This window comes from Podarcis cretensis, assembly GCF_951804945.1.
Source record: "Podarcis cretensis genome assembly, chromosome: 2".
NCBI classification, from domain to species: Eukaryota; Metazoa; Chordata; class Lepidosauria; order Squamata; family Lacertidae; genus Podarcis; species Podarcis cretensis.
Window position 1 is genome coordinate 90,824,055 of NC_137171.1, and position 17,607 is coordinate 90,841,661.

The 17,607-nt window shown below is 41.5% G+C and overlaps 1 protein-coding gene across 2 annotated transcripts in view; it reads left to right on the plus strand.

Moving 5' to 3' along the window:
- The window catches only part of SRGAP3 (SLIT-ROBO Rho GTPase activating protein 3), a 188,321-nt gene extending 173,110 nt beyond the window's left edge, over nt 1-15,211 (plus strand). For both annotated transcript variants that reach the window (XM_079958668.1, XM_079958669.1), the window contains exons 19-22: nt 3,472-3,652; nt 4,817-4,966; nt 5,195-5,522; nt 10,337-15,211. In XM_079958668.1, the coding sequence (XP_079814794.1) occupies nt 3,472-3,652; nt 4,817-4,966; nt 5,195-5,522; nt 10,337-10,753 (1,076 nt within the window). In that variant the 3' untranslated portion in view covers nt 10,754-15,211. The remainder of the gene's footprint in view (nt 1-3,471; nt 3,653-4,816; nt 4,967-5,194; nt 5,523-10,336) is intronic.
- Nucleotides 15,212-17,607: the final 2,396 nt, after the last annotated feature.

Genomic DNA, 17,607 nt, shown 5'->3' on the forward strand with positions numbered 1-17,607 from the left:
CCTGCCAACCTAGCAGTTCGAAAGCACCTCCAGGTGCAAGTAGATAAATAGGGACCGCTTACCAGCGGGAAGGTAAACGGCGTTTCCGTGTGCGGCTCTGGCTCGCCAGAGCAGCGATGTCACGCTGGCCACGTGACCCGGAAGTGTCTCCGGACAGCGCTGGCCCCTGGCCTCTTAAGTGAGATGGGCGCACAACCCCAGAGTCTGTCAAGACTGGCCCGTACGGGCAGGGGTACCTTTACCTTTACCTTAATAAGTGCCATAATCAGTTGTCCAAGTGAATCAGACATTTCACTTTCTGCATTGTATAGAGGAAACAGAGGTGTATACAGGCATGCCTCTGAACAATTACATCTTTTCTGCCTTACTGATGTTGTTCATGTGGTAGCCTTGGGATAGAAGACTACAAACTCCTCCTGTATTTCTGTGTAGTCTTACCAAATCTGAGGAAAGCTTGTTGATTTCAGGATAACCGTTCTGAACTTGCAGCCTGTGTACCCTGGATCAGGTAAACAAGCTCAAAGGACACTTTCCAGAATTTCTTTCCTCTGCTCATAATTTAAAAATATATGTAAAGAAATGTCCCAAAAAGAGCCATACACTTCTGAATAAGTCGTGGGTGAATTCCTCTGGCTTGCCTCCTAATATGCTTGGTTTTATTTCAAGCTTTCTGATGTGTGTGAAATAAGCCCAACATAGGAGATTTTGCCTCTAGTTTTCCCTGCCGTTTCCTCCTCACGCAAACCCTGTAGTTCACTTACAGTAGCAAGAAATGCGAGATTTAAATAGGCTAAGCCAGAGTTTCCCAAACTTGGGTCTCCAGCTGTTTTTGGACTACAACTCTCATCATCCCTAGCTAGCAGGACCAGTGGTCAGGGATGATGGGAATTGTAGTCCGCAAACAGCTGGAGACCCATGTTTGGGGAAACCTGGACTACACCTTGCAGATTTCTCCTTAACTAGCTTATATGTATGCTCAGGAGCATCCAGGCCATTTATAAGTGGCCTACAAGGTTTCTCCTATCTCAAGCCAGCTCTTCCTGCCATAAGAACATAAGAAGGGCCTGCTGGATCAGAACAGTGGCTCATCTAGTCCAGCCTTTGTTCTCACAGTGGCCAGCTGGATGCCTATGAGAAGCCTGCATTTTCCCCCCACTTCTTTTGTACAACTAAGTTGTTATTGGGACGAGGGTGGATGGGCGGTTAGCAGAGCAGACTGACTCATGAAGAGCTGGGCCCCATTATGAGCTATGCCACAACTGAAATAAGTTTGGGCTATCTTCTATTATGAAGTGTGGATTTCCAAAATGGGAATTTAACATTGGTCTCAAATCTTGTTTCATTCACTGCTTGGAATGACCAGGCCTGAACTAGACAACCAATTTATGTGACCCTGAAAGTGATGGAATGAATTTCAAGTATGTAGAGAAGAGGTGATGTAAATAATGGTCCAAAGTTTTCTGCCTCTGAAGCTAACTTCATTTGAACCTATCTGTTACCTGGGTCACTTAGGAAAATGAAATACGCTTCTCTGAGTTCTCTGGAAGAATGGTGGGAGACAAATAGGTATGAAGGAAAAATTCAGTTCACATTTGAAGGTGAACTTAACTTAATTTTTCACTTTCTGAAACAATATGAGAAACAAAACAGAGCCTGCCCTCCAAATTTGCCCAAATTCTGCAGTGCAGATCTCTAACTATGTAATGTGGACAAAAATGCGTATACCTGGGTAAATATGCAGATATTTTATGCTTGCCTATGGTCGTAATAAAGATTATTCTTCTTTTATTAGTGAAAATAACATACAAAAATGCACTGCACTGAAGAATATTACTTAGGAAAAATGTGTATTTTAGGTAAAATTGCATACAGAAATCTGTATATGAAGAGAAATTTGCATGAAATTCTGATGACTTCATGGTTTTGTTTTTTTAAAAAAAACATTGCACACTGATGTCAAAATTTGGGAAACTGAACTTAAGACTGAAATTGAGAGATTCAGCCATCCTAGATACAAATATATTAGAAATATAAATATAATAGAACATACAAAAAGTAAATAGAATTTTTAAAATGGCAAAGTTCAGAAAATGACAAAATACAACAAATTTGGAACAGTATGGGTCAGAGGGGCAGTATATTGGAACCTGAAGGTTCTCAATAAAGCCTCTTTTTTCAGTTCAGGCAGACTGTGGGTATTGTGGGTATAGAAATCACAGTGAGATATTAGTTTGAATGGAAGATCTGTACACACTTCCCATAGCAAGGTTTTGGGCACACTTCACCCAATTGTCACTCACATGACATCATATGATGTCAGATGTTGGGATCTCTTTTGTCTTATCTAAGAACCATAGCATTAAGATCAGATCTAAGCCTCTACCTCAGGCACCCCCAACCTTCGGCCCTCCAGATGTTTTGAACTACAATTCCCATCATCCCTGTTAGCTAGGGATCGTGGGAGTTGTAGGCCAAAACATGTGGAGGGCTGCAGGTTGGGGATGCTTTCTCTACCTGCTCTTTGATACTAAAAAGGAGCAATAGATGCTTGTGTCTGATTTAACGCTGTAGTACTGGAGACAGGTTTCTTCCTGCTCCTTAAAAGGCAGCCTGCTCTTTAAACAGAGAGTGGCTTATCTTCTATTTTAGCTCCAATCTCCACCAGCTCCCACAGATTGAACTTTGAGTCACCTGATGTCATATGTCAGGCGATTGATAGTTGAGCAGCTGCACCCACCTGTCAAAATGACCCACGGAGTGTGGGCCGGTTCTGGATGGTTCATACAGAGTTGACTCTGACCACTCCCATACAAAGGCATGCATCCACAGTGACCTTATAGCCTATCCCCAAAACATATTTGCAAAAAGCAAGCAGACGAAAGCATCAGGCGAGGTAAACAAGTATATGAAGAATATCTGTTGCCATTTGGGATACGTTGTCCTTTGGACAGAATGGGATGAATTTGCAACAATGCGTACATTAATTCTGAGATCTGTCGTATGCTGGGGCAGCTCAAATGTGTATCCAGGTGGACTCTTGAGTTTCTTGAAAAGCATATGTAGGATGGTGGCAGAAGCGTGGAGATAACTGCAGTGGTGTCTTCACAATTGATGGTGTGCATCTGCATAATCCCGGCCTAGTATTTCATTCTCTCCCCCACCCCACCCCCATGAAGAGATGCTACTTTATTCAGATTACTGTAATAACATCAATTTTTTTTTAATGAGGCTAAAATCAAAGGCAGCTGTGAAGTTTGTCACAGCATTAAACTAAATTGAAAAAGGATGGTGTTAGCTGTACTGTGTAAACCACTGAGAGGTTTCAACAATTAAGCAGCATACCAATTTTATTAAGAAAACTAAACATTTCAGTGAAATCATATCTTACATCACAGAGTGCACTCCAATGCTTTCTTACTGCAGCTTCCTTTTAATTGTCTCTCTCGTCTTCTCCCTCCTGCCTGCTTACAGAGGTGGAACAGATTGAAGCTATTGCCAAGTTTGACTACATTGGGCGGTCCCCACGCGAGTTGTCTTTCAAGAAAGGTGCCTCACTTCTATTGTACCATCGAGCATCTGAAGACTGGTGGGAAGGTCGCCATAATGGTGTGGATGGCCTCATACCACATCAGTACATAGTGGTGCAAGATATGTAAGTAGGAAGAAGTTTGCTGAACAAGTGAAGTGTGATAGGTTAGCTGTTTCTTTTGGGTGGAAATTGGTCTGTTGTCTTGTGCTTCACTCAGAGAGTGAAGGGTGGGTTTATTTTCTTTTAAATCTTATTTGATGCCCTCCTGCACATCCTTTTTAATGCCATTAATAATTGCACTTTTGGCAGAACGCTGTGCCACTCTTCCTAAGCTGTATTCACATAAAAGCATATGTCTACTATGTTCTACAGGTATTGTGTCCAGGATAGTTTGATACAATATGGAAGAGAGTGGTTGTATGTGTGTCAGATCCAGAATATACTGAAATATCGTGATAGATTTGGCTAATAAATCTGGAATTCTTGATCTAGAAAAAGTCAAGCAGAAAACTTTCCCTTTCCACTCATCATGTTCTTTGGATCAAAGTTCAGCTTTATTGTGCTGTAAAAATGTTTTTACTATTTTTCCTCCTCATATTTGTGCATCATTCCCCATTCCATTGCAGAAGTGAAATATTCTTCCAGATGCTTACACCTGCAAGTGTGAAAATTTCAAAGACGTTGTTCAACAGAAGCCCTTCCCCCAACCCACACACCACCCCAAAAAACTATGGGGCATAGAGCCATATAATGCATAGCTTTTTTGAGTCTGTTCATTCATCCACACGAAAGAAGACCTCTTCTTCTTTTTTTATTAGTTTTCCAATAATAGCCCATTATAGCAATGCCAATTAATATCTAATAATAAGCGGCCTCTTTTTAATATGTTTCTTCCCCTCTTACAAAATGTCTTTGTATTGGCTGCTATTCTATTTTGTATGTACTGTACTTTCAGTTAGTACAGCAACCTGTAGATTTAATATATTAACTCTACAGGTTGCTGCACTAACTGGCTTCTATGTAGTAGCGAACAAAAGGTTTGAAAACAAGCTGAAGACTCTGTTGGTCAGCTGAACAAGAGTTGGTGTTTCATATCTGTAGGGGCTTACATACGGTAAAGGAATAAGTTAGGCAGCAGAGTGGAACTCTGAGCTGCCTGCTTCCAGCTCCGCTTCTCCACCGACATTATTGCACCCCGCCTCCTCCACAATCAAGCAGAGCTTCTCCCTCACGCAGAAGGCATTCAGTTATTCTGTTCTGGCTGACAGAGAGTTTCATTATTCATAGGGACGATGCATTCTCAGACAGCCTGAGTCAGAAGGCAGACAGCGAGGCAAGTAGTGGACCTCTGCTGGATGATAAAGCCTCATCAAAGAATGACATCCAGTCTCCAACAGACCATATTCCAGACTACGGATTTGGGGGAGTAATGGGACGGTAGGAAACTGATTTGTTCTCATCTGGATGCAAGCGTTGTCTTTCTCCTCCTCTTGTGACGGGCACGATAGTCAATGCATGAACCGGAGGAAATTTATGAGCCAATTTGTACGATTTATACTGTGTTTTAAATGGAAGGGGTCTGTAGAGATCCATTTATTAGTCTAGATGACTTTGGAAGCTTGGAGTGGCGATTTCACAAGGCTCTTGTTGTTGTTTTCTTCACAGGGTAAGGTTGAGATCCGACGGGGCAGCAATCCCTCGCCGTCGCAGTGGAGGCGATACACACAGCCCTCCCAGAGGGATTGGTCCTGGGATAGACACCCCTCCTCGAGCAGCAGCTTGTCCCAGCAGTCCCCACATATTACCACTGAACAGAGGCAGGATTGAGAGCCCAGAGAAGCGCAGGATGGCCACTTTTGGTAGTGCTGGCAGCATCAATTATCCAGACAGGAAGGCCTTGATTGACGGCCACCCACTGAGGCCCACCTGCAGCTCAACTCGGCACAGTAGTCTTGGGGATCAGAAGTCACTAGAAGCCGAAGCACTTGCAGAGGTAGGAGAGGCTGCAATGATGAAAAAGTGAGATTCACTGAGTGTTTCAGGGAACAGATTTCAGGGGATCAGCCATGTCTATATTGAGCCATCCAGACTAGATTCTTTAAGATGCATTAGTTTCTAGATTTGCAGTATGTAAATCAACAACCATGCCAACCTTTTGCAGCATTGTACTTCGCAGTGGATCCCGTTTAATTTTTGACTGGACTGAAGCTTACTGACCACTGTGACCCACCAGAAGCCAGCCGCTTTCAAGTTCTTACTCAAGGGGATTGATATGTTGGGCCACTACAGTGTATTTCAATCTTAAAAAGGCAAATACTTTTAAAACGCATTAGTGCTTATCCTTCCAGTGCAATATGTGTCCCCCTAGAGAATTTGAGCAGTCTCCAAACTGTGTAAAGTAAGAAGTAAAGTAGCCTGTGACCAGAGAGAGGCAAAAGCTAAGTAATGCTATTTAGAATCTGAACAAAACCAATGTTCTCATAAAAAGGTTCCCTGATTTTTCCCATTTTACAGAATGGGAACTTAGACTAGGATCAGAAATCTTGCATAAAACCAGATGATTTTTAGGTTGTATAGGTCTTTGACCACTATACTGGTCATTGAACTGTGCTGACTGTCAGCTCACAGAACTAAAAAATAAAATATATAGTTTTAACTGGCTTTATGAGCCAATTTTGGCTGGCAGGTGGGACAAATTTTATACCAAGTTTGTACCAGTAAATAAACTAGCAGCTGTTGATAAGGGGAAGGTTAATGTTCATACCTCTCTTAGGTCCAAACTTGATGTCAGTCTAAACCAGGTTAAAATTTAAAATTTATAGCATGTCCCTGAGTCAGTTTTGACTAGGATTACAGTGCACGGGGAGGGGAGGTTTAATCCAACAAAAACTGCCACCACCAAGACTTGAACCTGGGGGGGGGGGGATATGTGTGAGGAAAATGTTGATTTGTATGAAATAAAGCATCCAGACAAACGATAACAAGGGGATTGGGAGGGGAGACTTCTGGGTTTTTAAAGAATCTGAAGCTGTAAGTGGCAGTATTAGCGGGTAGCCTTTAAGGACCAAATGGAGGAACATTTTTCTCTGAACTCTCAGCTGAGCCTCTTTACCTTTTGCTTGCATGGGTTGCTCAAAGGTTGGTGGAGCTGTTTATTTTCAATCTAACACTTATTAGCTTTTGACACCTTTCAACCTTTTCTGTGTGGGCTGTTGATAGATTGATTATGTTGTCACTTTATTGCTTGCTTGCTTGCTTGCTTGTTCCTGTGCGACTTTTCGCCATAGTAACACTAGTGGCTGGTGGTGTTCAGTTTTTAAAGGCAGTCATCAATATATTTTTTTTTGCAGTGTGATGATTTAGGTTTAATGCCATTATCCCACACGTCCCTGCTTGAGGATTATGGAGACTTTGTTTTCATTCAAATTGTGTTTTTCTTTTCTTTACTCCGTCTCATTTTTATTCCTCCTTTTTTTGTTTAGTGTTTAATTTGCACAGCAGTAAACCAAATAGAATGACATTACTTCTTTGCCTAGCAGTGGGTGCTCTTTGTCTTATGCTATTAGAATGAATTGGTGTTTCTGTGGGCCATTACTCCTAATCTGGGCGAGCACAGAGGCCAGCAGAGAGGGAACTGCCAACAGAGCATCTAAAAACTTCTGTAGGCAGTTGATGGTTATCTAGAAGAAAGAAAAAAACCTTCCTTAATAATAGACAGAGCAGCCTATTATATTTGTCCTAAAAACAAAATAGGGTGGCATGATCTCCAGGCCACAAATTCTGTTTCTAGACTATTTTCTTAAAATACCTTCTTTTAACCAGCAGAGAAGAAATGCAAGGAAAAAGAAAGGAGCACAAAGAAATTGCTAGTAAAGTCAGAGCAAATGGCAACACTTAAGAGAGAAATGCCTCTATGTTTTATCAAAGCACCTTTTCACATTGGCAAGAAATGTGGCAAATAGCTAATTGTTCATTCAAGGGGACCTAAAAGAGTCCTGGATAGCCAAGGAGGCTTATTTAAAATTCAGATTGGACTATATTACTTAATCTTCAAATTAAATGAAAGAATGAAGCATGATAATCAAATGAGTACTCCTCAGCAAATAAGCTGGCAGTGGTGTGATTTGGCATTATATGTCCTTTACAGCACTGATGCTTCAATTCCAAACACACTGGAAATAAGTCTCATTGAACTCTGGAGTAGAGTTCTGAGTAGACAGCCTCACAGCACATCCTGTGTACATTTTCAAATCCACGTTCTGCAAAGATCCTTTCTCAAAACCTATGTGGCATCCAAGGCTATCTTCTTCTTTTTCCCCCTTTGTTTGCAAATGAAAATTATGGAACTTGGAATTCATATGGTTTTCACTGAAGTGTAATAGCTGGAGGGGATTTCAAAGAAAGGTGCTACCTCTTTCGAACTGCCTTCTGTCTCCATCCTAAAGTAAATATATATGACTCTTTGCTTTTGTTTCTACATAAAAGGACAGTGTTTATGGCCATTGTCATACATACATATGCTAATTTTGCTATAATGCAATCCAAAAATCAAGGTGGTTCCCACCCCCCATGATAGTACATGGGTCAGTTTTATCGGCTGAAGCTGCTAAAATGCATTATTCATACTGTAGCTATCAAAAGTTATGTGTCAAGGCTGAGCCTGTAAGAAGCCATTTATTTGCTGAGTGCTGAGCAGATTGCTCAAGTACCAATGTCAGGGGTTAGGTAAAGGGGGTGGGCAATGCAACACTTTCTTTTTACAACAACATAATTTTAATTGTAATCACATTATTTTTCTTAAATGGCCTAATAGTAACTATGACGATGGAAAGAATAATTAGTGCCATTTTTTCTTTCATTTTTACTCTGATCTGTAAAAACGCTAGCTTATTGAGAATTGGAATTGTTTTGTGCTCCTTCTACTGTCAACATGATCAGAAGAGGATTTGCATCCTGTATCTGCGATGCCTACAGTGTTGGGGGAATTATTTTAACAAAAGAGTTATTTTTAAAAAACCCAAACCTACGTTCAAGAGGCTTATAACTGTGGAGTATTAAGTTAAAGGGTACAGTAATATTTTTGTTTTTCCGAACTAGATTCAGTTAAAGATGAAAAGTTTCTTGGATCAGTATTGAGACCACCTTCCACCCACATTAATTTTGAGTGGGATCTTGCAGATCCCTAATGCCTTAAGGCACAACGCACCTCAGCCACAGCCTGGTGCAGCTTAAGAAGGGCCATTGCCACATCCATGGTCCGTGAAAGATGGTAGGCAAATTGCAATACCAGCCTGGAGCTGTCCCAGTGCCATCATGTGAAAGCAGAGGGGCCAGCTCAGGTTCCAACTTGGGCTCAGCCCTTCTCCTGGCATGCCCTCTTTCAGGGGGGTCTAGTGGTAACACTTCCTGCTCACCCAACTGCACATTCAGCAGGCAGAACTGGGGACCTCTGCGCCACACTTCACAAGCAAAGGCTGTTGATGGAGGGATACCTTTTTCCAACCCAACCTGCCCCCATCGAGCCAGCACAAAGGACGTTTGGATTGTTCCTGTTCTCATGCACTTTTCAACTCAAAATCTTACGGAGGTTTGAATAAAAAAACAATACTGAATAGGAGGGAAACCCTGCTCTTGGCATAGCTGCTGTGTTCCTAAGTGCTTTGGTATAATTTACAGGGTAGTGTTTCATTTCCCCCATTTCAGTTTAATTGGGCTCCAATTTTGGCTGAAATGGCCTTCTAGTGAAACCTTCATGTCAGCTTATTATCCTTAAATGCATAGGAGGATAGATGCCTTCCATCCAAAACGGATACACTAACAGATTTCTTGGTAAATACTAAATGACTATGATGGATGACGCTACTCCCACTCATTAGTATAGTGGGGAAAAGAGTTCTTGGCAGCCAGATGCCATCATATGAGCAGAAACATGAAGGTGGCCAACCAGTATACTTGTACCATACAGAAAAGGGAAGAGGACTTTGTCCTGCTGGATTGCATGGAAGAGCATTGGAGAATTAATAGCCATAACTGAAAACATGGCTGGGAGAACTCACTTCATGTTGAAATCAATAATACAACCTTTAGTTGCATTAATCATGCTGTGTTTTTTTATTTTTATTCTATGTTTCTATTTTGACATGTTTTTAATAATGTTGGAAGCTGAAAGGCAGACTACACATACTTTTAATTAACAAATAGCCATGGAGAATTGGGCCTGTTAAACTTCCATTTGACCAGGACAACATGGGGTTTATTTTCATCTGAAAGTGAACTCCTAATCAAGAAACTTGATTGGTGGGCTCTCATTATCCTGAGAGCTGTTGAGGTTCAGCAATTTTGAGGGTTATTTACAGTCCAGAAAGTTGCTCACGGGTTCAAAATCTTACAGTAGAGCAGGGGAATCTTTGGTCCCCCAAATGTTGCTGGTCTAACTCCCATCAGCCCCAGCCAGCATGGCCAAGGGTCAGGATGATGGGAGATGTAGTCCAACAACATCTGGAGGGCCACTACTACTGCAACAGAGCATTGGGAAAGTGAAATGGTCTGATGTTCTTCTGCAGCTCTTGGGCAAATGTAAACAAGAGAACTGTTTTAGAACCTACCTAAAATAGTACTGAAAAGACTTCCACCATCACATATGGCAAAATTCTACCAATTGGTCCATTTGTGGTTTTTTGAATCCAGCCCTCTGAATAATGCAAGCAAAGAAGTGACCATGAGAAACAAGTAATGGACAGGTTTAAGTCATTTAATGCAAGAATGATAACAGTTTAACCCCCCTGCTTCTGTTTGTTGTGTTTACAGGACATTGAGAAGACAATGAGCACAGCATTGAATGAGCTGCGTGAGCTTGAAAGGCAAAATACTGTGAAACAAGCCCCTGACGTTGTCCTGGACACCCTTGAACCAATGAAGAACCCTCAGATAGGTTCTGTCAACTCTGAACCTGCCAGCCCCCTTCACACCATCATGATCAGAGATCCTGATGCTGCCATGAGGCGTAGCAGCAGCTCAACCACGGAGATGATGACTACTTTTAAGCCCGCCCTCTCAGCCCGGCTTGCTGGAGCTCAGCTTAGGCCCCCACCCATGAGACCCATCCGGCCAGTTGTCCAGCATCGATCAAGTAGCAGTAGTAGCTCAGGAATGGGTAGTCCTGCAGTGACACCCACAGAGAAGATCTTCCCAAATAGCTCCTCAGATAAATCTGGCACCATGTAGCTAGCACCATCCCGAGGGAACCTCTGGTGGAAAAATGGGTAACCACCCTGATTTTCATTTCCTGTGTGATTGTACAAAATGATGTCATATACTGAAGGGAAAAGGCAGCGAAAACAACTCTTGGAAAAACAATGGCACTGAGGACAGTAGATATGGCTTAAGGATTTCATGATATTTTACACACATACTCATCAAGATTGCTGGAAATATTTGGTGTAGCCAAATAAGATGGCTATTTTATGTATTACCACTGGAACATTCTGGTCTGTGTAGAAGTATATATATGACACTGTCCATAGCCCAGTAACATTTTAGTAGATTTACCTCAGAAACTCACCCCTAGACTTCTGCTGGAGAGCGATTTTGTGTGTGTGAGTGAGTGTGCGTGTGTGGATTACACAGCAACCGTGCATTAAGCAATAGAAGATTGGTCAGTCCTTGAATTGAATATTCACACTGGCTTGGCTTGGCGTTAGAGTTGCAGCAAGCAAAAGGAAACACCATGGGGGTTTGGCTCAGCTGTTGTCCTGCAAATACAGAAGTGCATCTGATGGTGATGTTTACCCTGCTAGGTAGATGGATGGATTTCTGTCTGCGAGTTCATCTCTTAAAAGACTGGTTCATTGAAACATGGAAGTTTGTGGTCATTTCCTGGTTGGAAGGAGTATACCACCTGTGGACGCAAAGAAATTAAAAGTAGTACACCTTCCCTTTGCGTGAAGGGGAAACCTAGGATTTTCTGTACGTACTTCATGTTGTAGCACAATGTTATGTGTGTACAAAAGAAACTCAACTCCTGCTGTCTTGAAGTTTTCAAAACAGAAGAGGACTCTGAAGTAACCTGTGGTTGATAACAATAAATAAATAGGCTAACTTATATAGTGTTTGAAATATTTTATTCCCCCATCCTAATGATTCCTTTGGAGAAAATCTGGATTAAAACAGGCAAGGAAGATTTTGGTAAAATCACATTCCCTTTAAAATGACTCAGCAGCACAAGAGGGTCTTGACTCAAACTGTGTCCCCTTGCATGAATAGCATGAGCCATATTTGACCACGTCAGATATATAACTGATCTGATGAGGTGACAATTTGCACTTTCTGTACTGTACTATATAACAATATACAGCCGTTTGGAGTTTATGAAAACAAAGTTACGTTTCTTTCTAAAATTTAACCTAGGCAAAAAAAAAATTATGCAGTGAGAGCTCGGGGTTGCATGATAGCTAAAACTTTTCCCTATTTACTGAACTTGACTCTTCTTGCTGCAATTTTTTTATTTTGTCTCCTTTTTGTGAACATCTCTGGCTGGACTTTTTCACTTTTAATTTAAACACCATTGTGCTTCTTGACAAACCTCGTTCAGACTGTGCACTTGATTAACTCTGCACTTTTCTTTGCTTTCTTGGCATCTTTTGGCTTTAATTTTGCAGTGGCCATCATTTAAAAAGAAGCTGGACTCGTTTCCCATTACTCCCTAGAGGTTGGTTTTAATGGCATCTACCATCTTTCAGGATGGTGTACCATATTTAAAGCAGGACCAGAGCTGTCAGGCAATCCCATGGAGGCTTGGCAGCAGCAGGGAGTTCGCGATGGAGGAACCATCACTTCCTAAGCCTTGCAAGGGTTGTACCAGTTTGGATCTGGGTTTGGCTGGGGTGGCGGCGGCGGCAGCTCTTTGCCTCCCCATCCCCGCCATTGGTTTCAATGAGAAGGTGTCCAGGACATGCCTGGAGGGGAGATTATTTGCACCAATATATGCCTGGAATTCTCCTATTTTGCCCTCACTGCCCTTGGGGATACTGAGGACTATATTAGCAATGGCCTGCAGGAAGACTCCAGCTATTGGTCTCCCCCACTGAAAACAGAGAGGGAGTACCCAGTTGCCTTCCAGGCAACCTTCCCATGAGTTTAGGATTGTTCCTTTAGTAACTTACCATTTTATCCTCCTTTATTTGCACAAATACATCCCCAATCCCGTCTGTGTACATAAAATGCATAGAATAGCCAAGTATTGGGTGGGATATCTATTACCCTCTGAAGTAGACACACACAATCATTGTGTGATTCTCCTTTTTTAAAATACCTCATGTGCAAGCATGCTTCATCCATGTTCCCTCTTCTCTTAACTGCCCCTTGCCTGTTTTAGTCTGTTTATATAACGGTGTACCTGCTTAAATGATGAAAAGTAACTGCTACAATGTAACTTTTTTTTAAGGCTAAATTTTAGTTGAGACCCAGTGATACCCAATCTTTGCACTTAGTAGATAATTCAGTGTGACAAAAATGCATCGGTAAAAATGAAAACAACCTCCCCATCCCTAAAACAGTCCTGACCTTCCCATGTATAGTGTGAAGGGAAAATAATGTATGTAGTTTATTATATTATTGTTCCTTAATATAATATTACAAAGAGAAATTGTGTTTACCTACATGTCTGCTAATGTTGTAGGCATTTGTAATTGCCACAATTAGTTAATATAGGAGTGTGTTTTTTTCATTCATCAAATTATTTTTATCTCTCCCACCCACCCTCCCTCCCTTGCCTTTCCAACTTTAGAGTAACCCAAAGGTCATTATGACAGCAGATGTTAAGTTTGCTGTAGTAAAGAGCAAGAAAGTGAAGTCTTAGGCATTGGGATGGGGGTGGAGGAAAAATCATTTGTCAAACTATTTTATCTCCATTGCCAGTTACGTTTTCCCCACTTTAGCTCATGGGGAACAGTTGCTTTAGCAGGGGTTTTTTTAAAGCATACTTTTGAAAGTGACTTGAGAACAAAACCATGACTTTATTTGAGGGTTTACTTTGATACACTTCCAGTGTCTTTTTAAAAATAAATTATTTTTTGCTTCTTCATCTGTAAGTGGGGTTGTGTTTTTTTTAAAAAAATCTTTAAGTGCCTTTTGAGCACCGGAACAAATGCTTGGATTAAATGTGCTTGGGAACTAGACATATCAAGATATCTCTTGTACAGTTAATGTTATACTGTGGGTGCATTGCTTTAAAGTTTTCCCCTCCTCTTTCTGTTGTATGAACAAGAAATGTATTTGCATTTTTAAAGAGCTACGAACATACTCACATACAAACCGCAGTGTTTGTCAAATTGCAGGCACTAGGAATTGCAGAAGACCTTCTGCATTTGTGTGTAGTACAAAAATCACAACATTGGCAAAATATGTTGTCGAATCATCAAATCTTGGGTAGAGTTTGCACGTGTCTACAAAGTTCAGTTGTGTAGGTTTTGGGCACAATAATCTACTGGCAACTTTTTCGTTTTGCAAAGTGCCATTTTCTGTGCGGTCTTGCACAACTGGATCTGGCTTGACCCAACACAGTAATTTCAAGGGACAATTGAAAATGCATTAAAGTAGCGAATGTGAAGTGCATGGGCTGGATATTGTAAATCATTTGGGGGGCAGGAGAATGAAGCAAATTCGTCTTTTGCTCACTATGCTAATTACGTCTTGTTCATGCTGATGCGATTCCTAAATCAGTAATGGGAGCATCTGTGTTGAGTTGATCTGAGACCAATATCAGGGCATATATAATTTGGCGTGTGGTGCCAAAATGAAGGGGGGCATTGTAGTGTTGGTTAAATTGGCTGAAGAAAATACCAGATGCAGCCTTTAAATAAAAAAAATAAAAAAATCTCAACTTCAAAATGTTCCTAACAATGAAAACTGTTCCTTTTTCTTTATTGGCCTCTGGGCAAATAATGAGAGAGTGTCTCAATGCCACAGTACTGATGGACACTGCACTCTAAAATGGGGGGTTTCCAATGCAAAGCAAGTAAAATACCATAGAATTGACCTCTGATCCTCCCCATAAAATCAGAATTCTCTTCTTCAATCACAGCTACTTTAGCTTGCACCCAGAGATGGCTGACTGTAGATGTTGTAGCCTCTTCTCTTCTTCACCCCCTTGTAACTTGGTGGCAGTATTCCTTTTATTCAACCAAGTGATGCGTGTTAACGGTGCTGACTTAAAAGCAATTGCACCCACCCTTATATTATTGCTGTACAGAAACTGTCATAAGCAAACAATGTAAATGTTTAAGACCTTTTAATGATATAAAGACCATGCACTTTTCCTCCCTCTTTGACTAAACAATACAGTACCTGATAGGGTTTTTTTCTGTTTGTAAATCCTGGACTATATAATTTCCTAGCAGTGCTGCAGTTTTCACAGTATGGCAATAGGCCTTCTGAATCCAGTTTGCTTCTGAGTGGCTGCTTTTTGTTCTTGCCAGAAAACCTTAGGAAACTGCTGGTTGGCTGCCCTGTATAATGATTGTCACCCCTCTTATGGATATTGTCTCTGTAATGTATGATAAAATGCCATTCAGTTAGAGTGTCTGATTGGATCCTATGTTATGTATGCTGATGATGCCATGTAGATCAAACCACTGGTTGGGTGTGGACTCATCCTGTTGAATAAACAGTTTACCTTTTCTCAAACGTTTTTCCAGTGATGATTTAACAGCCCACAATCCATGTAGAGTATTTTATTTATTTTAGATCTTTATAAACAATTGAATCAATTACATGTAATAAAACCAAAAGTGGATAAAACAATTAAGAGTGTGAAGAATGAAACCTGAAGCCTATATCACAGAACTGACCATGTTGGACATCAATAAGCTATAGCAGGAATGAGGACTCTTACTATATTCCAGATGTCAATGGACTTCCCTTTGTCATCAGGCATTTTTTTTCAACTGGAAGAGAGTTCCACAAAATTGGACCCTTGATACTCGACGCAAAGCAACATGGATAGGCGCCATGGGTAATCATTAACTCCCTCAAAGTCCTTGGTGTTTAAGCAGGGATATAAGGGATCAGGCGGTCCCAGAGGTATCCTGGACCCTAGTTGTTAAGGGCCTTATTAATTAATATGAGAACCTCGAACTTGGTCCCAGTAGCATATGGGCAGCCAGTGCAAGCTTATGAGCACCATAGTTATCTGACCACATCAACAATCTAACCACAGCATTTTTGCAACAGTTGAAACCTCAATATTGTCTTGTGCTTGAGAAGGGGGGGGCACTTGCAGAAGGGGGAGCCCATAACCCACACACTTTGGGGGAAGCTTTACAAGCCCATTTTAAAGGGGGAAGGAAACTGAGGGAAGGTGAGGAAAGCTTGCCCATCACTAGCCAGATAGATCACGCAACATCCTTTGTTTTTAAAATATATAATAATGTATTGAACATAATAATTGAACATAATAATGTAGTGAACATGTCTATGCACTTCCTCTGCTTCTTTGTGACCAGTTACCTTCAACAAGAACCTTTCAGATATTTTAGCATTGGGTTTTTTTATATATATACAATTTAGACTTGCACTTCTAAATAAAAAAGCTTTATGGGGTGGAGCAACAGACATGACTCTTTGGATAGGAAGACACATTCAAGCCATGCACAGTTCAGAGGTTTCAACCCTCTTCATGTAGGCAAAATAAGTATTATCAAAGCTCCAGCCCAACAAAAGGACATGAGTGAGGACTGAGGAGAGTGAACAGTCAGGCCAGAGAGCAGTGTGATCTAGAAGAGGGCATGGACTAGAGAGAGTCCCATATCCTCCAACATTTCTCTGATGAAAATAGAGACCGCCCATTCCATAATGATAATTTTACTATATATACTCTACACATCTTACTCTGTTGCCCCAGCCACTCTGGGCAGCTTCCAACACCTATAAAGACAAAAAGTAAACATTTTAAAAACTTCCCTATACAGGATTGCCTTCATGTTGCTTGGGGGTTGGAAATCTCCAGACCCTCCAACATTTCTCCAAGGAAAATAGGGACATCCTAAGGAAAAGAGGGACATTCCGGGATCAGAAACTGAGACGGCTTCTCTAAATCAGGGATGTTCCTGGAAAATAGGGACACTTGGAAGGTCTGGAGTCCTGGAGGCCAGATAAGCCCGGAGAGCTGCATTTGTCTGAGGTTTCACATCTGTGCTAAACTTGCCATCTTCCCCTCCTTGTGTCCTTCTCTGCATAGCTATTTGGGATCACAGTCCTTGGGCTGACATGAGGGTCCCATTTACACCACACATTTAAAGCACTAGGATACCATGTTAAACAGGGTTCTCCCAAAGAATTCTGGGAGCTGTAGTTTGTTATGGGTGCTGATAGTTGTGAGAGTTATTTCCCTCACAGAGCTATGATTTCCAGAGTGATTTAACAATCCCTTTTCACAGGGAACTCTGGAAATTGTAGCTCTGGAAGGGAAATAACTCACAACTCTCAGCATAGAGTGCTCCTCCTAGAATACTTGCGGGGGTCTCTCCATTATGCTTCATGACAGCACTGTTGAATTTCACTCTGGGCATCATTGCACCATTAGAAATGTTAAATATATCAACTGGATAGATGCATCCAATCCATTCTCTGTCAGCTGCGCACACTAAGTAGTCTCTGGCAGCAACCAAAGGCCTCAAAACCAGCCTCTGCCAGTGCTCAGGCTGGCTGGCACTTTGCAAAGAGAGCATAGGGGCAGCTAGGCCACCATAGTTTTCAGTGTTGTCCCCAGTAAAATTAGTAAAAGGAAGCTAAAAGGTAAAGGGACCCCTGACCATTAGGTCCAGCTATGCCTGACTCTGGGGTTGCGGCGCTCATCTCACTTTATTGGTCAAGGGAGCCGGCGTACAGCTTCTGGGTCATGTGGCCAGCATGACTAAGCCACTTCTGGCGAACCAGAACAGCGCATGGAAACGCCATTTACCTTCCTGCCGGAGTAGTACCTATTTATCTACTTGCACTTTTGACGTGCTTTCGAACTGCTAGGTTGGCAGGAGAAAAGGAAGCTAGTCTCCCATAAAGGTTTGTAAGCAATCACCAACATA